The 23,806-nt window shown below is 47.2% G+C and overlaps 1 protein-coding gene across 1 annotated transcript; it reads left to right on the plus strand.

The window, feature by feature from the left end:
- The first annotated feature begins 3,080 nt into the window (after positions 1–3,080).
- Positions 3,081–11,320, plus strand: DMRT3 (doublesex and mab-3 related transcription factor 3). Its single transcript, XM_069002297.1, has 2 exons — positions 3,081–3,519; positions 10,356–11,320. Exons 1-2 carry the CDS (start codon positions 3,081–3,083, stop codon positions 11,318–11,320), a joined length of 1,404 nt encoding a protein of 467 aa, XP_068858398.1.
- The last annotated feature ends 12,486 nt before the right edge of the window (positions 11,321–23,806 follow it).

Below are 23,806 nucleotides of genomic sequence, written 5' to 3' on the forward strand. Positions count from 1 at the left end.
TCGCCCTCTTCCCAAGTATCTCTAGCTGCTTGGTAAGCAGTGACCTTTATTAATGCTACTCCTCTCAAAAGGCGCGTTCCTCGCCCCTCGCCAGGCAGCTTTGACTGCTAGTTTGCGTGACCCTGTGTGGAATTCACATTTTCCTCGAAGTCTTCCGTGAAAGTTTCGCCCCGCTCTAGCGCGACGCCCCCCCACGCAGCGGGGCTGACATTGTGCTTCTCTCCCTGCTTACTGTGTGCCAGTACAGACGGTCAGAGACACCCAGAGTCACTTTCCGAGCGGGAAACCATGCATAATTTATTCCCGTCTTTTCCCTGTAACGCGGGCAATGCCTTATTCGGGCGAGGTGAACTAATCCTGCCGTTCGCACTCGCTCAACGGTGACCAGCATCCCGCGAACGCCCGCTCCCCAAAAGCTTACTTTGGAGCAGTGCAAGCCCTAGCAAACACTCCCCCCGGCCCGATCCTCCGCCCGCAGTGCCCGGGGAACGGGGGGCATCCCGGCACAGCAGACCCTGCGGCCGCCCCTGTGCGCCCGGCTGAGACGCGGCTCACGGCGGGTTCCAGCAGCTGGGCGACAGCGCCGTGTCCTCCGGATGGCTCTACGTCGAAAAGTCGAGAAACGCCAGCGGATTCGGGCCGGTTTCCAGACCGCCCCCCGCCCTGCCCGGTCCGCGGGGTTTCTTTGGCCCTTTGGCTGAGCCGGTCCCTTCCGGCTAAATGTTATTTGCAGCATATGTTTTGCACATTCACTCTCTTTCGGTCTATTTTTCTGGGCGCTAACTGCTAACACCTCATAGTCACCTTGAAATTTCCTCTGCTATTTTGCAATTAAAAGCTTAATAGCCCTGGAAACGGAGTTCATGTGGTGCAGTTTACCATCGCTCCGTCATCTGAAAAGCTTTCTACTGGGATCCCATTATGTGCTTGAATAAACCTTTTCGGCGAGCAGAAATGGGAACCGGGGTTGTCAGGTGTTGGGTTACAATGGACTTTCAGGCAGGGGAGGTTTTGCTAACATAAATACGAATCTGGCCCAATGGGTAGATGTTGTCAAATACTAGGACATGGAAACCATTCCCATCAAATATGAGAAAAGGATTACAGCATTATATCAAACGGTTATTTCAGCCTAAACGCCCGATGTGCAGCCAAGCGAGAGAGGGGCCCCCGGCCCTCAGCCAGCCTACCGCCGCGTCGGGCATCTCGGCTCGGGATCCGGCAGCCGCCCGGCCGGCTGCGGTGGCGGAGGCGCCCCGCAGGACCCTCTCCAGCTAGTGAGGAAGTAGGGTTTTCCACCATCACCACCACCCCGCAGGCATTTGCACCCCGTTTCTTCGTTTTGAGGGAACAGATTTCCAAGGGTGGGTGCGCATCATCTTTTACGTAATTTTGTGATAGTTGAATGTTTGGTCCACTTCTTTCTTTTTCTCCCCTCTGTGGGGACCCCCGAGTGGGCAAGAGACGACGCGGGGGAGGCCAGTTGCGAGCTGCAGGGTTCAGTGCATGCACCCCGGCAGCAAAAAGGTGATGTTCCACTAGCGCTGCGAGAAAATGCACTGTTCCCCGTATCTGATGCAATTCACCTCCCAGGCTCAGTGCGATTTACAGATGGAGTGCTCATCTTCCTCACGTTCCGCGCACGGCCCTGGGGAGAAAGATCGCGGTGAATATCTCTTCCTCTAGAAGTAGAAGAGTAATGAGGAAAAGAGCCTAGTAATGAAATACCACGCAAATACCTTTTCAGGATACACTGTGACTTTTATTCTCTCCAGCGAAATACTTCCAGAGTTTTAAATCTGGTTTCGTTATTACGTAGCCTCGCTAAAAGCTTTATTTCGTGTAGCGGTTATGGTGGAGGGAAGAGCAGGGGAGATCTTGAGGCAACGAAATGGGTTCGGGTCCAAGCACCAGCCCCTGCCCTCCCGCGGACGCTACGCCGCGGGCAGATGAACGCTTGCAGTAATTTGTTTCCCCCCAGCCAAAATGCATATAACTTTATCTTTCTTTTTTCCCCCACCAATATATTACATTTGGATTCAAGGTTCTCGCTGCCACACGGGAAATACCCGTGTTTCAGTGAGAAACTCCTCCGCGTACGGAAATGCAGAACATTACAAGTCCGCCGTATGAGACATATCATTTAGGTTTCAAGCAACCTGATTTGCCGTGAATTTCACGTTCCTTTCTATAGCCATCGTTTGCGTTTAGGTAGCTGTCTTGCCGCGGTATGCAGGAGAGGCAGCGGAGCCCATGGGGGCAGGTGCCTACCGCGGCTCTCCAGCTCTGCGGCGCGATCCCGCCGGGACGCGGCCGCAACCCGATTCGGCGCAGTTGTTCTGGGCAGCTCCTGGTCCCGGGCAGCTCCTGCTCTTTGCAGCTCTTTGCAGCTGCAAAACTTTAATAAAACTTTGATCTCGACTCCCTGCCACTGCCTCGCGGCGCTGGGCCGCAGGCGCTAGCAGCCATACACCGTGCCGCCGAACCCGGTGTCCCGTGGGCTTTCGAGGCGAGGTCGACGCAGAGCCCGGAGAAACCTCCTAGACCCCGCTCATCCCTCAGCCCTGGGTGCCTTCGGGGGGTGAGCCGTGCGGAGGCAGGGGGTGGGTGGCAACAGCCGCGGTCCCGGTCCGCTCGGGGACGAACCCCTTCGGCACGGCACGGGCATCGCCGCCGCCCCGACGGCGGGGCAGAGGCCCCCCCGCGCCGCTTCCTTCCCTCCCTCCTTCCCTCCCTCTGTTCCTCTATCTTTCTCTCCCTCCATTCCCCTGTCGGCGCCGGGGAAGGAGGGTGGCGGTGGTGGCGGTGGGGGCGGGAGGGGGGCGGGGGCGGACTGAGGGGCTCTGGGCTCAGCGGGGCGGCGCGGGCAGCGGCAGTGTCTCTCCGGCCGGCGGCAGCGCTCTGCCCGCCGGTGCCACCGCGGCGGGCGGTGCCTCTCCTGCCGGCCTGGGGTCGGAGCCGCGCCCCCCGCAGAGCCCGCGGGCACAGCCGCCCGCCTCCTCTCCTCCATCGCCCCGGCCTCCTCCCGCCCTCCCTGAGGCCTTCTCCTCCCCGGAGCCGGCTGGGCTCCTCCCGCGGGCATGAACGGCTATGGCTCCCCGTACCTCTACATGGGCGGCCCGGTGTCGCAGCCACCGAGGGCTCCTCTGCAGCGGACGCCGAAGTGCGCCCGGTGCCGCAACCACGGCGTGCTGTCCTGGCTGAAGGGCCACAAGCGCTATTGCCGCTTCAAGGACTGCACCTGCGAGAAGTGCATCCTCATCATCGAGAGGCAGCGGGTGATGGCCGCGCAGGTGGCGCTCCGCCGGCAGCAGGCCAACGAAAGCCTGGAGAGCCTCCTCCCGGACTCCCTGCGCTCCCTCCCCGGGCCGCCGGGCAACGCCGAGCCCCCCACCCCGCCACCGGGGCCGTCGCCGTGTGCCGCTCAGCCGCGGGCCCCCGCCGAGCTGGCCGCCGCCGCCGCCCTTCGCTGGGCCGCCGAGCCGCCTCCCGCGCTCCCGGGGCCGCTCCCCAAGGCAGGTGAGGCCGGGCCGGGCCGGGCTGGGCACCGCGGTACCGGGGCAGGAGGGAAGGGGAGGGCCGGGATCCCGGCGGTCGGGGCTCAGGGGATGGGGCCAGAACGAGTAAAAGCGAAGGCTTTCCCTTTCTCCCGACGGGCTCCGTGGAAAGGGAATGGACAGGAATTCCGTCGGGTGCACTTTATCGCTCTTAAAAAGCATGGAACCGCACAGCGACCGGCCCGCTCCCCAGCCAGAATCGCTTCCACCGCGACTAGTGGTCGGCGAACGTCGCCGCTGCCAACCGTCTCCCCGACGTGCCGCTTCTGGGCCCGTTTCCCAGGCCGGCCGGGAACGGGCCGCATCCCGCGTGGATCACAGCCGTATGTCTTTTTGCCGCTCCCGGTCCCGCTCCCGGGCTGGAGTCGGTGCCCGGCTTCCCGCATCCCGGGCATCGGGCTGTGGGACGTCGTCCAAGACAAGACCTGCATAGAGAGCCTCGGACCAAAAGCGGCGCCAGGAGCCGGAAGGCTTCTGCGGAGCTATGACGACCGGGGAAAGCCGGGTGGTGGCAGGGGATGAGCGGGACAACCCAGTCCTCCTGCGCAGGCCTGTCCCCGGGGCGGTTTGCGACAGGTCGGGGGTGCTGAAACCACCGCCTGCAATGGGCACCTTGTAAGTGCGACCTGTCGGTAATACACGTTTCTGAAGGCAAAACTAACGCTCCGGAACCGCTGTCGCGTTCCGTCCGTTGTCTGAACGGGAGCTGACAGTCTTCCACGATAGGGATACTCGGCAGGCAGGCCGCTGCCAGCCCATTGCGCTCCGCTGACAAGCTGTGACTAAATTTTACGCGGTACCCCGAGAGGGGAATGGCGAACCCTGGGCTCCCCCTGCGCGGGCCCGTGCGGGCTATGGAGCCAGTCCGGCCACGGAGGCGTCCACCAGGGCCCCGGCATGGCGCTCTGCTCCTCCAGTACCGGAGCAGACGCACACGGGGTCCGAGGCGGCTTCACGGCTGACTCCGACAGTGTGGCGAGGATGCCGGTGGTTTGGGACCCACTTTCCCTTTTCCGGCCCTTGGCACCGCCTGCCTGCCCTCCGGCAGCCCCGTCCCCCGCATCGCGGCCCGGTTCCGCCGGCCTCTCCCCAGGGCCGGGCATGGGGGTGTTTGCCCAAATTTCCCACTAGTCGTAGCCTCCCGCCAGCGCGGACCCTCTCCGCTCTCCGCAGCCGCGGCGGCGCTTGGCCGGGGCCGCCTCCCTGCGTGGAGGTGGTGGGGGGTAAGGCCGAGGAGGTGGGGAGAGAAGGAGAAAAACCCGCCTTGCTTCTTCGAGAAAATGAAAGTTCCCATGCGCCAGCACGATATAAATCTGTCGGATAGGAACGATATTAACTTGCACTCTCAACTTTCCTTCACCCTGATATATGGACTTCCCGGTTTAAAAGATTACAGTAATCACGGGAGGAGAGTGTAAAATCGAATCTGATAGCAATAACTTTTGGGGAAGGTCAGGCTCAAGTGAAATGTTACCAAGCAACAGGCATTTTGTTTGCAAAATACAATCAAAGTGTATTGATGAGAAATTCTTCCTTGCCAGACAGTCAGCACTTTCTGATAACAGCTTTACGGAGAGAAAAAACAAACAAACAAACAAACAACAAAACATAACGGAGATCTGTATAAATCAAGGCCCTCGGCGCTGCCTCTGCCCCCGTTCCCGCCCGCGGTGAGGCCGGGCTAGGGGGACCGGAGCACCCCGGGACCACCGGGGAGCCTTTCTAGTTACACAGAACTCACCCGCGTGGTCCCCGGTCCCTGATTGTCACCGACGGTTTTTCCCCCAGCTTTTTGTGAACATGAGGATGCATGAGAGCAAAGCAAAAAATATTCTCCTTAGAGGTTCCTCCTGTCACCTGCCACCAGACGCTGTTTAACCACAAGGCTTGTTTATTTCCAACTATCCTGCGTGCTCGTGCTCTGAGCGGCAGGGTTTTCTCTTTCCTCTCTCCCCATTAACTGTAAAAGTTGCCGTAAAAACAGGGGATGAACCTCCTGTCTACCCGGTTTCTAAAACACACACGCGACCCCTTCCTTCTCGAGGACGTTATTCTCGTGAAAAGTTTTTTCACTGCCGAAGGGATATTTCCCGATGTTTGGAAAAATCAGATCCGTTTGCTTTGATTCCTGCTACAATCAGCCATTTCGGTGGGACAGTTCCGAAGTTCTGTTCTAGAAACAACCCCTGTTGCATCTGCCTCTGCTGGCCTGGAATGATTCCTCCTCCTGATACCATGCTCACGAACTTTCCTTGCCCACATGAGTGCATGTTGCATTTCTCTTAGTAGTAGTTACCAAGACTTGTAAACAATATAATGCTATATTCGGTCGTCTGATATTTTCAGAGCCAGCTTCTTAATGCAGCGCAGCTGTCTCTGTGTTAGTTTGAGAACAGTCATTAGTCTCCTACAGAGTATTTAGACCTTCGAATATAGGGAAGAAAGTCTAAAGTGAAAGTAATAAAAAAAACCCCAAACCAAAAACAATACCAAAAGAAAACCCCAACAATCCAAATCAAACTAACAAACAGCTCACTCCTCCAGACAGACAGCAAAAGTAAAAAAAAAAATCAAACCCACCAGCCAAAAAATTCATCCAAAGCAAACAAAAAAGGTCCCACCAAAAACGTAGCCGTAGCTTTTTGTGCAGTTGTGGTATCAGTCTTTCCTAATAATACGACTAAGGAAAACAGCAGGTGCTTTTGAGATAAAAGAAAATCTCTGTTGCGAAAAGAGCTGTCCTAACAATCAAAGAACAAGGTGTTTTAACAGGGAGTCAGCGGTGGGAATATCGAAGAAGCAAATTTGGTTCCAAAATATTAGACCAACTTTTCCAGACAAGTTATTAACTTGAGGAGAATAACTTTTTCCTCTCACCTATTTTAATTTTATTTGGCCCCTTTACAACACTTTACTCACGATTGTTAATGTATAAATAATCAAGAAGAACTGGGGTAAATATCGTGCCAAATTCGTATCAGCTTTATTTATTAATTTGTATTTTACTGTAAATGCATGTACAGTTCTCCCACTGTTCTGTTTCACGTGTATCTGTATTTGCATTGCATCTCTGTAGATCTGGGTTGGTGTCTCTGCACACGTATTATTTGGTGAATACTCCCCATCTTTTATATCAGTAGGAAAACAGTTTCCCTAGTTTTCCCAGGAATCACAAACTAGGTACTTAAATGCAGACAATTTCAAATAGAAGGTGTTGGGAGGAAAAAAAAACACCCAACACACGCACAGACACAGAAAAAAACCCAACAAAACAACCCTCTCCCCCCGCCCCCCCCAAAAAAACCCCAACCCCAGAACCACACAAAGAAACACCCCCCCAAACCAAAACCAAAATACCCCCACAGAACGGCAAAACAAGCCCCACCAAAAAAAAAAAAAAAAAAAAAAAAAAAGCAGCAAACCAACCAAACACCAGCACCACTAAAATACAGCAAAAAGTCGAAGCTCACACAGAATAAAATACAACACCCAAACACCCACGAACGTAAAAAATGTCTGAGGATGAGATTTCTTTCTTGAAGTCTAGAACATCCTCATGTGAAACTTACGAATTACGGGGGGGGGGGGGGGGGGGGGGAAGCTTTGGTGAAGAGCAGGAGGTTGTACGTTCTAAATATAAAATTATTTTTGTACCTGAAAATACAAACATTTGCAATTAATACATGCATGCAATATGCCTACAATTCAGTGCCCACGTAGGGACATTTACAATGTATCTTCACAAATTTTTGTTTATTTGACGATGTCTATTTTGTGCCAGTTTTAAACAAACGAAAATCCCGGTCGCGGCGGTTCCCATGGAGGGTTGGGGACAGTCCCCGGAGCACGCCTGGTTCTCCCGGAGCGCTCAGCGTAGCGGGCAAGGGGTGTTTCGATGGGGAAAAAGCAGTTAAAGCACAGCCTAGCAGACAGGGAAGCCCCGGGGCCGGCCAGGTGAGCTGCCGTGCGACAGGCTCGGGCCCCGGGCTGTGACACCGCGCACCGCCCCAGCCCGGGAATGGAGCCGCCTGACACCGGCAGCCAGAAATGCTCTCAAAAAGCCAGAGGGAAAAATACAACAGCCTTCATGCTCAGTGGTAGCCAACAGAGGGTAATTCTCCGTGTGTTAATAGCAGAGCTTCGATTTAAATCACCAAAATCTCGTTTTCCGGGTCTGTTCCTGCGAGTCTAACAGCCCGGTGAGATACGTCGCTATGACCTGTGCTGTTCGAGGAGACCATCTCTGTGCAAAAGCTAAGAGCCGGCATCTGTGCAGTCTCCTGATGATAAAGATGCAAAATTCAGTGGGACAAGTTCTCAGAATTGTAAGAAAATTTTTTAGGCAAGCCTCATGAGGATATTTTTAAGTGTTCAGAAAACTAAGCAGTTCTGAAATATCTTGAAAATAACATTTGGTAAGGATCAGGGAATATATTAGATATATCTTACCTGATCTGGGAGTGTGTGTGTGTTTGTTTGTTTTTAATAAACACTTTTTTTTTTCTCCCCAATAGTACTTTTTCCCATAAAGATACACTGTAAACGTGAGCATGAGGTATTTCTGCAATATGTCCTCCTTGCATTCAGTCCATTTGGTAATACTGGTCACCACAGTGCAATCTATTTATGTGAAAATTAGGGCTATCATCTCCCTTAACAGCCTCTCTGTCAAGACAGGGACAGGGTAGTTGGATGTCCTCAGACTGCCCGCTAAGCCTTCAATGCACAAATTGTCCATTCACCAAGATTTGTAATAAATGCACAGTGAAGGGATTAGAAGGGAAAGGTAGCGTGAGTCTCAGGTTTTCTCAATAATGGATGAGCTGTGCCAATGCCTTAGCACCTCCTCAAAAGGAGGCACGTGCCAGTTTGCTATCGGCAGCAATTCCCGCATTCTACTTCGGCTGCTAAAGCAGGATTGATGCGCTGAGTGTGTGAGAAAAAGGAAACATACACAGCCGTGTCTGTAATATACAACATGCAGAGCTGCTGCTTCTCTGCACCAGACAGACAGCATAACTGGTGTAAAAACCAGTTCCCCAAACAGGTTACCCTGCTAAAAGGAGTGAGGTCTTTGTAAGGGCTTCTGTATTCCTCAGCTACACACTTATCTTCCACAGCCCAAATTAGCAGCATCCCAATCTCTGTAGGATGGCCCATCATTTCTGCCAGGTGCGTCCATCCCCATGAGGAAAACCTTCCTTTGCCATGCTCATACTGTCCTGTGCTCTGCCAGGATCTCCTCTTTAAAACTCCCATTGTGGTGAGCATACTGGCTTCTTGCTCAAGTCGGGCGTGCTCAGACCCCGACTTCTTTCTATCTGGTGGATAAATTGCTTTAATAGTATTTTTTCATGCTGATCTGGTAAACATTTCACTTAGCCCACTAATGGATGAGGAGATGCTCTGCCTGTTCCTGTGGTGAGAGGAAGGCAGGAGATGGTGAGCACTGAGGCTCAGGTGCTTGCACACTTCTAACTGGTTCCATCTCAGCTGGGCAGGTGGGATCATCAGCACATTTCAGGAATCTTGCTTGCTTCTTACAGCTACTTTATCTAGTTGGGGTGTTTGCCAGGGCCTTGGAAAACCAAGGAAAGAGTTGGATTGGTTTTTGCAGACAGTCCTTCCCATTTGTGTATTCAAAGCACTACCCTGTGCAGTTAAAGTAGACTCTGTCAGCTGCAGTTTGGAAAATGATCCTGTGCCCATGCATTGATGCTTCCCAAGAGTATCATCACTGCGCTCTTTGAGGAAAGCCAGCAGAACTGTGTTCTTGGGAAATAACCATGAACAATCGCAAGCAAGTATATTGACCCCCTTTTGCATAAGCAAGCATTCTTCCCTTCTTGCTGACAAGGAGTCTTATTTCAAAGGATTCCATACCCTGGTCAGGCATTACCAAAGAGTTTTGAGTGTCCATCTGGAGATGGCATGGTCAATGGACTTGTTTTCAGCTCCATACTCAGCTCTCATCCTTCTTAGTTTAGCACACAGAAAGCAAGATACCTGGAACGATTGCTAAGAGAGCTTGTGGGGTCCCCATCATTGGAATTATTTAAAACTCAGCTGAGCAGGGACACAAGCAACCTGCTCTTTGTCTAAGGCTGCTCCTGCTTTGAAGAGGATGTTGGACCAAATGCCTTCCAGACGTCCCCTTCAAATCAGAATTTTCTAGAATATGTGCTTGAATGGGACAAGGCATCAGCCACACTTAAGGATTTAGAGGAAAACCTGTGATCCTTGCTGTGGAAGGAGCCAATTTCTATGGGAGGAACCAGTTTCTTCTGAGCCAGAACTAGGATGCATTTATTTATTTGAAGACTTTTTAAACCTTCAGCCTGTACTTATAATGGAATGGTTCCACCAATGCTGTTGGAGCTGCAGAGGGAATTTTCATCTCCTAAGTGCCCTCTTCAGCTCACAATGAGATCGTGCTAGTGAGGAATCATGATGTGAAAGTGCTGAAGATCCTCTGAGAACTTGGTGGTGTGTTGCTGCCTTGTAACCAGCGAGAAAGGATGTATATAGCATTTTTGATGCAGCAGAAAAATGATTACAGCTTCTTTGCACATGAGAGAATGAGACAGAGTACACCTAGATCAGGCCACATTATTCTTTTGCAGTTTTATTCTCATGAGATGTTGCAAAGATACCTTAATTTTGGAAGGACCTCTGAAAAAAAGCACTTTTTTCCCCTTAGAATCCTGGTCTGTTCACTTTAAGAAGACAGCATCCTCAAATCTCTGTAAAAGCTTTTGGCCTCAGTTTTCTGTTAACTTCTCTGACTTCTCTTTGCAGACATGAATGAGGAGCGGTTGGGTGATGCGAGTGGAGCAGACAGTACTGAGACCTACAGTGACAAAGACACAGACCAAAGGAGTTCCCCAGACATGACTAAAGCCAAAAGTTGCTTCAACCCTGAAAGCCCTGAAATTGTTTCAGTGGATGAGGTTGGTTTTGCAGTTCAGAAAAATGGTGGGAGCACAGAGAACCGTCCAGATAGCCCCAAGTACCACCCAGAGCAGAACCACCTCCTGATAGAAGGTCCTTCTGGGACAGTTTCCCTACCATTCAGTTTGAAAGCAAACAGACCTCCACTTGAAGTCTTGAAAAAGATCTTCCCTAACCAAAAGCCAACTGTTCTAGAGTTGATCCTGAAGGGGTGTGGCGGTGATCTGGTGAGTGCTGTAGAGGTTCTCCTGTCTAGTCGGTCTTCAGTGGCCAGCGGAGAGAGAACTTCTGCAGAATCTGAAAGTCTTGTTTTGCCTTCCAACGGGCATATTTTTGAACACACATTGAGTTCCTATCCTATTTCATCTTCCAAGTGGTCTGTGGGCTCAGCATTTAGGGTTCCTGACACACTGAGGTTCTCTGCTGATTCCAGTAATGTTGTGCCAAATCCTCTGGCTGTACCTTTGCAGCACCCTTTCCCTCAGCCACCACGCTACCCGCTGATGCTGAGGAACACTTTGGCAAGAAACCAGTCCAGCCCATTCCTGCCCAACGATGTCACCCTGTGGAACACCATGACGCTGCAGCAGCAGTACCAGTTGCGGTCCCAGTACGTCAGTCCTTTCTCTAGCAACTCAGCCAGTGTTTTCCGAAGCTCACCCGTCCTTCCTTCCCGCTCGTCAGAAGATCCTAGGATCTCGATTCCTGATGATGGATGTCCTATTGTGTCTAAGCAACCAATTTACACAGAGGATGAATATGAGGAAAGGTCTGATTCTTCAGACTCAAGAATACTCAACACATCTTCTTAGACTGACATTTGACATGTGACAGCTAAGCGATGCTCACAGTGCAGCTGAACTCCTGGCCCCTAAGAGGAGGGATACGTACTCTACAAAACTCTTGCAATTGTATTAAAAAGTGACTTTGCTTGGTATTGTACTATAGCAATAAAGACATAACTTATTTAATTTCTTGCACTTCACTGGATAATGCCAAATAGCAATACTCTGGCTTTAGTGCTGAGTGTGTGTTACAAAGGAAGACTTTATGGCTACCACTTATGGGACTCTAGAAGACTCATAATGGAAATAGAAGCCCAAGGTCTACTTTGTTCCTTAACTCAGAAAAATGGGGATGTTAAACTAGAATACTTGAATGCTGTTTTATAATTGAGAACTCCTCAGGACATAAGAAATCAAGCAAATGTAGTTCAATTGCAAATGGACTAAAACAAGGACCTTATAATCTTATGCCAGTGATCATCCTTGCAATGAAAGAAAAGGCAGAAGAAAGAAATACACACATGCAACTAACATGAGCTGCTTCTGTGCTGTTTGAGCTTGGACACTTTTCAGAGAAATATTATTAAGAGTTATTCTTTTCCCATGGCTAGGTCGAAATGTGTAATGTCAGTGTAAAACCAATTACAGCTGTGAATTGCATGAAGTGTATTGTGAAATGAACACCAGATTAAGCATTGTCAGGTTAATGTAGCATGCTAAGGACTCTAGAAAAATAAACTAAGATGATGATCTTGGTTTATGTCATTTATACTGGGCAAATAACATTCTGAAGATAGAGAGCTGATTAGTTCTCAGCCAGGGTTAAAACGTCCAGCCCCAGCAGCTGCAGTCAGAGGAAACCTCTTTTTCCAAGTTTGGGTTTTGCTTCCCTGCCTTGTAACTTGCAACTGAGATTAGGCAGAAGTTCTCATCAGGGAAGCTGAGGTCTCTTGCATTTGTACTGCAGATATTTCCAAGCTCAGCTGAGTAAAGCAGAGCTTGCTACAATCACAGAAAGCAGAAAACAAAAGGCTCTCCAAATACTTCAGAAGCGTCTTTTTTTCCTATACTGTAGAAGTAGTACAAAAAGGAAATAGGATGTAATAGCGGGCATTTCTTTAAAATAGTGTTTAGCCGAATGGCAGCTTCCCTAAATCTAGAAAAGTAATGGTTTGAAAAATTTATTGCATGATTGCATGCATTGATTACACTGCATATCTTATGTGTGTCTGAGTAACATTAGGAATTGCTTCTGATGAGGAATGCCACTAAGTTTAATGTCCACTTAGAAGTTTGTTAAGCTTTTAGTGTCTTTTTTTCAACTGTTCACAAGTGACTGCATATGCTTGACAATTGACTTTTACAAAACACACCTCTGAATGCAGATGAAATGACTCTCTGGTCTTTCAGGTGTAGGGATTAGTCCCACACCTCAAAAAAAAAAAAAAGGTGAGGCCACCCTGAAGTTGGACTCTTAAGCAGATGGGCTTTAAAACTGTTGTATAAATGTATCAGGCATGTTATCTGGTGTCACTGTTGATACGAATGCCTGTGTTCTCATTTGGCATTTCATGTTCTGTACGTCTTGTGCACACAGTAAATCTTTCATTTTATAAAGGTCCTGAATACGCACAAAAAGGAGAATAAGATAATGACTTTATTTTCCTTAGGGGATAAATTAACTGAAAGATACTTTATCTTGAATAACTTTCCAACCTGTTCAGAAAAGCATTTTATTGGTTATGCTACAGAGCAAAGACATAAAAGCAGGGGAAGGGAGGAAAAAAATATTCCCTTACGGAAGTGTAAATCTGAAAGCATCCGGAGCTTTCCTGAATGCATGGTTTCAGTTGTGTACTGACAGATTTGCCTGCATTCACATGGCACTTATAAACAAATTCATCTTACAGCCACTCCAGAGAAAAAAGTAATATGCAAAATAGATCTCGTGAACAGAAAGGCAGGAGGTAGTTAAACATTGTGCTCCAACACCGTAGAGAAATTGTCAAAGGCTAGATAAGAGCAGACAGGCCCAGGAGCTCCAGTTTTGAGCAGATTTCCTTCCTGCAGAAATCTTAGGCATCACTGTACATTGAATGAAATCTCAGTGGAGTTTTTTTGTTTGTTTTGCTTGGTTTTTTGTGTATTTGTTTTGCTACAGATGATGAATCATCTTCAGCAGAAAGACCAAACTGTGATACCTGCAAGAGCTCATGCCCTCTGTGGTCTGTGGGTTTTCAGAGAAGTGAATTTTGGCATCTTGGAACTGGGACACGTCTTTCAAAGAAAGGTGGCCCTTGGCTTACATGGAATTTACTATTATCACACTTGTGGTGAAAAATGCAGATTTGACGGTATGATTTTTAAAATTCTATCTCTTTTGACAAGCAGTTTTCTGAAAAAGGAAACAAATTAAAATGATCCTTGTCTGCAGTGTTATAAAATAACTTTTGACTCAATCGACAAATATTTTTTTCCTTAAATAAAGCAAATGTATCCCTGTTCAAACAAGAAATGCAAATTTTAATTTTGAACAGTAATTTTTGTTCGACCACACAATATTTTAGCTATACAGGGTTTTTTTTTTTTTTTTTTTTTCCCCAAAAATATGTACTGGCCTGCAATGATATCTTTGAGAAATTGCTTTGTTCATCCAGTTGTATTGTCCAGGCTGGCACTACAGGCAGATAAAATTTTTAAGGATCTCTTGGCATGTTGGCAGGAATCTTTTTCTGCCGACACAGTGTTGGGACCTGTTCCTCAGACCTCTGCTGTGCTGGTGGGTGCTGCCCACCCAATTCCACCATCCCAGCAAGGGCAGCCGCGGGGAGAGGGAACCCTTTTCCTGCTGGAGCCCCATCAAGTCCGGGCCGGCAGTGGCCACCCCAGAGCTGGCAGTCCTCCCCATGGCTCCGGCTGTGCTTTCCCCGAGGCCGGTGACAGCCGTGTCACCGCAGCTGGCGGCAGCGGGACTGGTCCGGAGCCCGCGGAGCTCCCGTGGCGGTGCAGCGTCCCGGGATCCCCACGACTCCGGGACCCGGGAGAAGATCGGCCGGTGCACCACCTAGAACTTGCGTTTCCTGGCTCCATCTTGTGGCAAACAGGGGTATCTCCGCGTCGGAGCAAGAGCAAACGCTGAGGAAGAGAGTACATTGGGATGAAGAGGGTTGAAGCTGGAAGCATTGATGCTCAGAAGCTCCTCGAGGATAAAAAACCAACAACAACAACAACAAAAATTAAAGTATCAAGAAGGATGCCTTGAGCCTGGTGAAGTCTCTGTTGGATCTCAGAATCCAACGCGTTGTTGGGGTTTTTTTTGAGGTCTTTTTTGGGTGCTAGTGCAGCTGTGTCTTTCTTGGAGCAAGGGACATTCAGCCCTGTGCCCTCTGCACAGCTCCCGCTCCTGTCTGAGCAGCCACTCAGGAGCCTCTTTGGGGTGCCCCAAGACTGTTTTTTCTCCTGACAGAGAGGTGATTTCATTGTCAGCTCTCTGGGCAATGTCACAGGAAGCTCTCTCTGCTCGTGGCTCTGCTTGTCCAGGTCTCAGGCCCACCAGACACCAGTGCAGTGGGCTCTGCAGAGGCTGGCTGCTGCCCCAGAGGCACATTGCCAAACCCCTGCTAGCTGACCTCTAGCTATGACAAGGTGGTTAAGGCCAAAAACGATGTAACATTAATAGTTTCTCCCTCAAAGGAATGCCATGGCGAGCTCTAATGCGGTGCTCATGTTCTCTGGTATCTCTCATACCTGTAGATAAGGGAATAGTCAGAGGGACAGCAGGGGTAAGCACAGCACAATGGGGATGTCCTGCGCCAAACAATCCCTTGCCTTGTCCTTGCTGGTGTTGTGCTGCTTTCCTGGGGGTCCCTGACTTGTCCTCATTATGGGTCTGAAGGGCCACCTCTGCAACATTTGTTGTATGCTTGGTGAACAGGCTCACCTGACATTTGTGCTGACAACTTTGAAAAATGACTTTGATTCTCTCAGTATACTGTTTCAGTGATTCATTCTTTATGTGCATTTACTCAGCAGACTGAGTGGGGAAATAAGATTGATGCTAAATTTATATGTTAATTTTAATATTGAAGCTATCCTGTATTTGAAGAATAAGATCAATTCTTCAATTCCATTTCTTACGTGATATTGCATATTGTCATTACTGGAAAATAAAATTATTTCTGAATGCATACTATCTAAACTTCAATTTTAGTGGACACTTAACTTTGACGCATCATTCTTCTCCCTTCCGTATAAAAACTAACTTAATACAGTATTTAACATTCTTGCACTAGTCTGCCACTGGAAGATAACAAAGACAAGCCTCTTTACCCTAAAGGATGTTTTGTTAATGTGCTCCCTGCAGCATTTCTGCACTGTCACAGATTGCATGCATGACTCTGTGTTGCAAACATGCTACAACAGGAATCTTGGTTGATGGTTGTGTCCCTCACTAGAGATTAATTTCATTAATTTCCACATTAGCAGCAGTGCTTGAGAGCCACAGCCACAGCTATTCACTAAGCATGCCTGTGGACAGGCCGAAACCTGACCGTAAGTGGAGAATCCAACCCTTAGATCACTATCAGGAAGCAAATCATGTGGAGGATGGATCCAGAGAATCACATGTACAGAAAGATTTGGCCTCTACAGAGGGAGAGGTACTTTAAAGAGTCCTGCTGCCAGAGACTGGGCTCTCCTGAAGCTGCAACAGAAAGAAAATATTTACAGCAATTTAGGAGTGTGGTTTGCTACTTTATCTCTTTGCAATCTGTGCAGAAGATTAAGCCGACAGATAGGGGGGAATTTTGCAGGGTTATATCCTTGCTCTGCCCTATAACCCAAGGAAGAATTTTCCCCCTCCATGAGATAAAGATAACTGCTACAAGGATTTAATTGTTTTTATCTGAAAATTCTCAAAGAGTTTAAGTGTTCTGTAAATAAGAGAGCAGAACATAGTGTTTACCAGATTGTGTATGGTAAGATTCCCTTTCTGATGTTTTCTCTGTGAGAGAGAGGCTACAGCTTTTCAATGTCTGAACTGTGACTGCCTTCAGCAAGAGTTTTCCTGAAAACCTCAGGATTATACTTAGATAGTCCTGAGCAAACAACTGCCATAAAATGGCTAAAAGTTGTGAGACCTGAGGTAAATACTGTTTGGGTTCTTTCCTCCTTCCTCTTCTGAGTTTATGGACTTTATACATTCCAACTTTCTCCTCTGTAACACCTAGATAAAACCAGAAATCTTGTGACAAAATTGTACTAATTGCCTTTTTATTTTTTTCCCCTCAAGGCAATGAATACATGAATCAGCAAAAGTTTGACGAAGAGTGAGAAAGCAGAATTTAAGACACAATGAAATCTATTCATTCTTCTAGGACTTGTGTGGCTCAGGGTGGTGTGCAGGCTCAGGAGGAGCTGGTCTCCTGTCTCTGGGGAGGGTGAGCAGACTGTGGCACTTAGGCCAGCAGTATGACCTCAGCTTGGGGGCTGCAGCCCCTCAGGAGCGGGCCCATGTCAATGGGAGAAAGGCAGAGTGAAGGGAGGAGTGTGACACCACCATGTTGTGAAGGTGCTTGCGGTAACTGATAGAAGCTTTCCTGCTTTGTTGCACACAGCAAAGCTCAAACCCACTTTTGGAAACATCTTTCTTTGGAGCCTGATCCCTCTGCACATTGCTGACATTCCTTCTTGCCATGGTGAGTATAAACCTGGAAGAGTGAGAGATAAAATTCATCCTACACAGAAAAACATAAAGGAGAAATTGAAATACTCAGAAATACTTCTGTGCTATTTGTCAAATCTAGATGTTTTTATCATTTATGAGGGCTAAATGACTCATGTGACAAGGGATGCAGAAGCAATCCTGACAGGCCATTGTACCTGAGGGAGCATTGTAATAAAAATTTAAGTTTCTCTGCCTCTGCTTATTGATCTTCTGACTCACTCACTAGGAACAGGCTCCTGAAGGGTGCTTGCAGCTGTTCACACTGTACAGTTAGCAACTTTCCTAGCAACAGAAACCAGTTGGTTGTTACCTTGAACGTGCCTTTTTCTCTAGTAAAATAAGGACAAGGCTTAATGTCTGGTGTGGCTACATATTCTATGTATAAAAAGCAACATGATCACAAGAGAAATGTTCCTAGACTACAGAAAGCTATTCTACATGGCTCCATCCTTACTGCAAAATCCTATTCAGGAGATTTTAATACCCTTCCATAGATTTAACCCAACTCACAGCCCAGTTACTACATTTTAGACTGTGTGGCTTAGTCATTAATACAGTTATGGTCAGTTACATGTAAGTTATGAATTTTCTTCCTTGCTCTTTCTCCTGTAATTTCTCTTTTTTTCTAATGATCTGCAGAGATATAAACAAAAGGAATATTTGGCCACATGTATTTTGCTTCTTTTATCTCCATTATCGCCAAATAACTAATTTTCAGAAAAAGGGTGGTATGGTTAATTTATTTTTAATTTTTCTCAAAAATTTAACAAAACAAAAGTGATAGGTTTTCTGAGGCTCCAAAGGGAAGAGAGCATTAGTTTCACTTACCCACACATATCTCTTTCTGCTATTCTCACCTATGTTGGTGAGCACAGTACAGGCATCAATCACTACAGCCCTTGCAAACAACTGGGAATTGGGCTGGATTTGGGGTTGCTTTGCAGAACTTTGGAACACATGAGGAGGGAGGGAGGAAGGGAGGGAGGGAGGGAGGGGAAGGGAGGGAAGGAAAGAATAATTTCTGACCTTCAATGCCTTCTGGGGAGTGGGTCTTTCCCAGGCTCAAGCCGGAGCTATCAGACTTTATGCCCACATTTCTGTTGCCTTGAAAAGGGAACAGAGTGATCTACACCAGAGCCAGGAGCTGCTCAGAGCTGGTCTCCCTGTGCTGTCCTCATGCCTCCCTCCTCTCCCAGAAAGTTCACCGCATGAGTATTTAGCAGACTTGCATGGTGTATGTGTATGCAAAGCTATGCCTAATTCCCAGGTGATTGGTTTATTTTCTGACATAGAAGAACTCAAGTAAACACTCTGCTTGTTGAATTATTGTTTGGTGCTCATGTATTTCCTGATATGGCCATCACTGCTCTCTGTTGTTTTAACAGTTTTTAATTTTTCTCTGCTGTTCTCTTGTTCTGGCAATAGGAGAAGTAACTGCGGTGGTGGGTGTGGTGAAAGGCAGTACAATCACCACCATCCTGCTCCTAGCGGCTCTACTCTGACCCCTCACCTCCTCTGCAGCACCACTCCTCCAGTGTTTTTGCACACTTTCTGAGGCCTGAAAGTGCAGGTCAGCTAGTTACTGTGACCGGGTTTTAATTCATCTGAAGAGGATTAAATTGCTGCCTGAAAGAACTCAAATCACTTTTTTATTTCACCAGTACCCCAAATAACCACTGATGCTGAAGAACTGGTGACTGCAGTCATTCAGCCCATGGTTCCCTTCTCCTCCTTAAACTGGAAAAGTGCAATTGCAAGTTCAGGCAAAAATGAGAACTGTGTGTACAAGATATTTAAGAGTTCCTTGGGAAATAGGTTATATTTTTCCCTTCCAAATGTCTGGAATTTCAACTGTGTTTGAATTCATCCCTGAGTAGATGTTAGAGGAGGAAAAAGTCAGTTGCAAATGACTGTAACATATATTACTCAGACCACGTAACATATATTATTAAAACAAATACCTAAAGTAAATGCTTTCTTGCACAACGTGACGTGGACATCAAAAGCATGGCCTTGTCCTCACACAAAGTAAGGCGGTCTGGCTATATTTCAGCCAAGTACTGGATGGATTTGTAAGGGCTAAGGAGCGGCCACTAACTTGGGGCGGGAGGAGAAGAGAGCTCGGCCCTGAGACGCGGCGCTCCTCCCTCCAGCCGATGGCCCCACCTAGTGACAGCGCGGTCACAGCACCGCCGCGGCCGCCGCCGCCCCGACGGGCGCGCCCGGCAGTGCCGCTGCTGCCGGGGCTTGTTATGGCCCGGGGGTGGCATTGTGGCCCGGTGACCTTGTGGCTGTGTGGTGTTATGGCCGGGTGACGTTATATTGAAGAAGGAAGGGTCTGTTCCTCCCTGATTCTGCGTGGCTCTGGCAGCTCGGCCAGGGGTCAGTTTGCGCTCTGCTTAAGGGGTCAGCTCAGTGTGGCGAGGAGTGGGTGGCACGGCGGGTGTCACCAGGACTCCCTCCCCCTTGGGGCTGTTTTTTCAAACCTGAAGACAAGAGGGCAGGCACCGTGGCTGGCACCGGCTTCTTTGCAGCCCCTGCCCACTCCTGGGCAGCATGTAGCTCCCACGGTGCAGTGGGAGTTCCCATATGCCTTGGATGCTTATATGCACAAACAGCTTCTCTTTGACCTCCTCTCTCACAGAAAGTCGAAGATGTCAAACGTATTTCTATTATCCTGTTTGACTGTGGAAGTGGGCCCAACAAATGAAGGAGGAATGCTTGAGGAAGGCTGTCGTGGTTTAACCCCACCATCACTTAAGGAGCATGCAGGCACTTGCTCAGCCCCCAGACCCCAGATAGCAAGAAAAACTGGATTAAAAAAGTGAACCTTGAGTGTTAACATGAGAACGGTTCAAAAATTCAAACTAAACTAAACTACTATCACTGCCAACAATGATGGTAAAAACAATAACAACACTTGCAATGAAAAGGACAGGGGGAGAGAGGAATAAAACCAAAGAGAAAAATTGATGCATGGTACAGTTGCTCACCACCCACTGACCAATACCCAACCTGTCCCCCAGCAGTGATCATCTCCTCCTGGACGACTATCCCCCATTTATATACTGAGCATGAAGTTGTTCTATGGTGTGGAATATCCCCTTGGCCAGTTTGGGTCACCTGTCCCAGCTATGCTCTCTCCCATATTCTTGTGTCTCTGCTCGATGGCAGAGCACAGGAATCTGAAAAGTCCCTTACTTACACTAAGCACTCCTGAGAAATAACTTGAACATCAGTGTGTTATCACTATTCTCCTACTAAATCCAAACCAGAGCACTGTACCAACTCCTGAGAAGAAAATTAACTCTATCCCAGCTGAAACTAGGACAAAGCAATATGACAAACCTTTGGTTCATCTAGTATATTGGGGTTTCAAGATATTTGGCACTGCCTTTCTCCTTTATCATTCAAGAGACTTATTCTTTTCCTCAGTATGTAACCAAAATTTTACATTTTTCTTGCTACTAGGCAGCTGAATGATGTCAGTGGGATAAAGTTAATTAGTGTCTGGTCAGTCCAGAGATGTTCAGCAATGTTAATATAGATGTGGATGATGTGTATGCCCTTTTAACTGAGGTTGTCTGTGCTGGACTACTACCTGCTAGCTGCTTTTTGATGTGAAGATGTAAACCTTTTCCCAGTTACCTCTGTCTTGGACATCTCAGGCCTCTTTTTTGCTACTTACTATCTTGATCTCTCTTGGCTATAGTCCATACTAGATTATTTTGGTGTGCTGTATCACAAGATGAACTCTAAGTCTCCTTGGAAAGTAGGACTAGGTCAGATGCAGCAGCTTGTTTCACATTCTCAAATGACAAATATTTTGCAGTCAAAACAAAGTGCCTGTGGTAATGTCTGTTGTACCTACTGGAAGATTTATCTAGGCTATCTTTCTTTTCATGCCAAACAGTCCCTATTATGTCCTGTCTATGAAGCAGTCCTCCTGAAAGGCTGATAGGATGAATTTCATCCCCTTTACCTAAAAAATATCCTAACTGCCTTGCTATTTGACAATGCTAAGGTCTCAAATCTGAATGAGGGACAGGATGTGTGGGTTTGATTTGCTGTACTTTTAACTGTCTCTGTGTCTGGAATAAATGTAGGGATTGGCCTGTCAGGAGGCAGGGAGCTGTGAAAACTGCAGGTCACCAACATTTCTTGTACATCTCTCTCCAGCTAAGCTCTCCACTTCAACAGGATAGGAATTTCCCATTGCCATTACTTTTCTGCTAATTCCAATAGTAACTCCAGATGCTGGGGAAAAAAAAAGATTCAGGCAGTTCAGTAAACGTTCTGCAATATGGGAAGCATATGCATTGGGACATTTTCCCGACATTGACACAATTAATATCATTCACTTTAACAAATCTTTAGTGTTGGGAGAGATGGCAGTAATATCTAACACTTTTCACTTTATTTGCTCGGGGTCTTTTGCTTTATGCTTAGGAAAAAGGCAGTACAAGAAACAGTGGTCTGTTTTGGTCTTGCTGCCTTTGTAAATCTTTTTTTGTGTGGATGCTCAGGCCACCAGTGTTTTGTGAGACAGTTTCTGTGGAGAAGATGGTTGCCTGCCTGTCTCCAGTGTGCAAGATTTTGGAAAGTGGTTAGTTCTGTAAATAAACTCATTTTCTAAACTTACATTTGGTTCCTTCTCAGTAGAGTCAACCAGTGGGGGTTTTTGCATAGAGATACCTTGGTCTGGTTTGTTTTGAGCTTGACTAGGATGTTCATTTTATTTGGTGACTGCTTTGCTTTATGTTTGCATCATTCTGAGGTCCTTGGCTGACCCAGAGACCCATCAAGGGTATATTTAATAACATAGCATTTCATTACAGTGAAGTGAGTTCACTATGTAACACTTTTCAATGGTGCACATAAAATGAAGACTAAACCAAGGATAGTAATACCTTGGATGTGGCCTCAAGTGAATTTCCTTATGGACTTCATTGCTGAGTGTGGTGTTTTCTGATTTTCCCATTAACAATAACATTTTTTGGAACACATCCTCTTTCTCATTCAGTAGTGATATTGAGCTAACGTACAACACAGAGTGAAGTTTATGTTACCAAAACACATTCCCTGAGATGAGTGCCAGTAGGTTAATATCATTGTAGGGATTTTGTGGAGAACTCTAGTGTAGATTGTTTTACCACAAGAAGCTTTTCTCAAAATTCTCCTTCATGCTCCCTAAAGTATCTCTGTTCACACAAAATAAATCCCCTTACCTGTAAGTAAAATCCTTTCTTCATAAAACGAGGCCTGTTCTCAAACTGTCTTTCCTGTGCCCTGATTTCTGATTGTCTGTGACTTCCCTATAATAAAGCTGCTGCTTTATAATGCTCATGGTATACCTCAAAAGGATAGTGCTGTGTTTATGGCTGAGCATGGTTTGCACTGGTAAAAGTTCTGATTCTTCGTCATGGGCAACTGAAAATAAAACACTGGAAAATGTAATAAACAGATGTTCTGCTTGCCACAGCAGTTCCCAAGTGCTGCAGTATTTATATCCCAGAACTGTCCCTTTCTTCATATGATCAAGGCTCTTGTTTTATTAGAGATGTGCCAAGCCATAAAGCCCATTTCAGCCTCTTTAGCTGTGTCTGTTACCTTTACATGTGAGAAGCAGGAAATGACTACAGAGCACAACATCCTGCAAAGGATTATGATTGGACTTGCCTGCTTGTGTTTTGGCATTGATCGGAGGCTGTTGTAAAGTTTTAGGATTGCAGTGTGCAAGGTTCAATTCAGAATGCAAGTTATTAAGTTTGTACTCCTAATATTAAAGAGCTGAAGGATCATTTGCCCAACTGCAAGAATGGCTTTGCCTGAGAGCAAGTTGTGAGAGGTGATTGTTGCGCTCCTGATTTTGGTCATTCTTGTCTGGTGTACTAGGAGGTGGCAAAGTGATCTGCAGTGCACAAGTGCCTTGCCGTATGCTGATCTGGCTTCTCTGCAACAATAACAAATTGGTTGTTTATACCAGCACATCTGGCTTGTCCTGGGCATGTTTTTTATTGCTCAGATGCTGACATGGTCTGACAGCTGAATGGCAGGCAAGCTATGATGACATATTATATACTGAAGGATGTGACACAGACCCCCAAAAATATCTCTTTAGATGCTGTTGTTTCTTGATTATCTTGAATTGCCTCACAGAAGTCCATAGAGTATGGTTGCACCAAAAGTTGGTTAAAATAATGTATTGAAATATTAATATATTGAATATGTTTTTGCATCCATCAAGATGCAGAGTGGCCACCTTTAGCTGTCAAGTTAAAGTAACTTTTCTTTTTGACTGCCAGTATGGCTAGAGCACCAAGACCATGCCAGTTTCACATGGTAATTGTAAATGTGCTGGCCTCATTAGGCCACATATTCTAATCTATAGACAATTGAACATAGGAGAAAGTGGCTTTGTCTATGGATTAGAATATATGGCCAGGAAGACACAAAAAAATCCAGTTCATGGGAATGAATATTTAACATAAATTGTCTCTGTCAGATTACACAGACATAACTGACTATAAAATCATGGTCTGTAGAGTAAAAATAATTCAGTGACAATGTGGAAGTGGTTTTGATGCTTCTTTTCTGATTGTAATCATCCATTTGGGTTCACACTTCTGGGGTTTGCAACACATACTCTTTAACACACAAAGCCAACTCAGCTCACTACAACTACAATTACTACTGTTTGCAGACTTGGCTGCACAAGTCGTTGGTTTCTAGCTGGTGTCAGCCATGCTGAAAAACCAATGAGAAGGATGAGGCGAGCCTCAGGTCCA

Source organism: Aphelocoma coerulescens (assembly GCF_041296385.1).
Source record: "Aphelocoma coerulescens isolate FSJ_1873_10779 chromosome Z unlocalized genomic scaffold, UR_Acoe_1.0 ChrZ, whole genome shotgun sequence".
NCBI classification, from domain to species: Eukaryota; Metazoa; Chordata; class Aves; order Passeriformes; family Corvidae; genus Aphelocoma; species Aphelocoma coerulescens.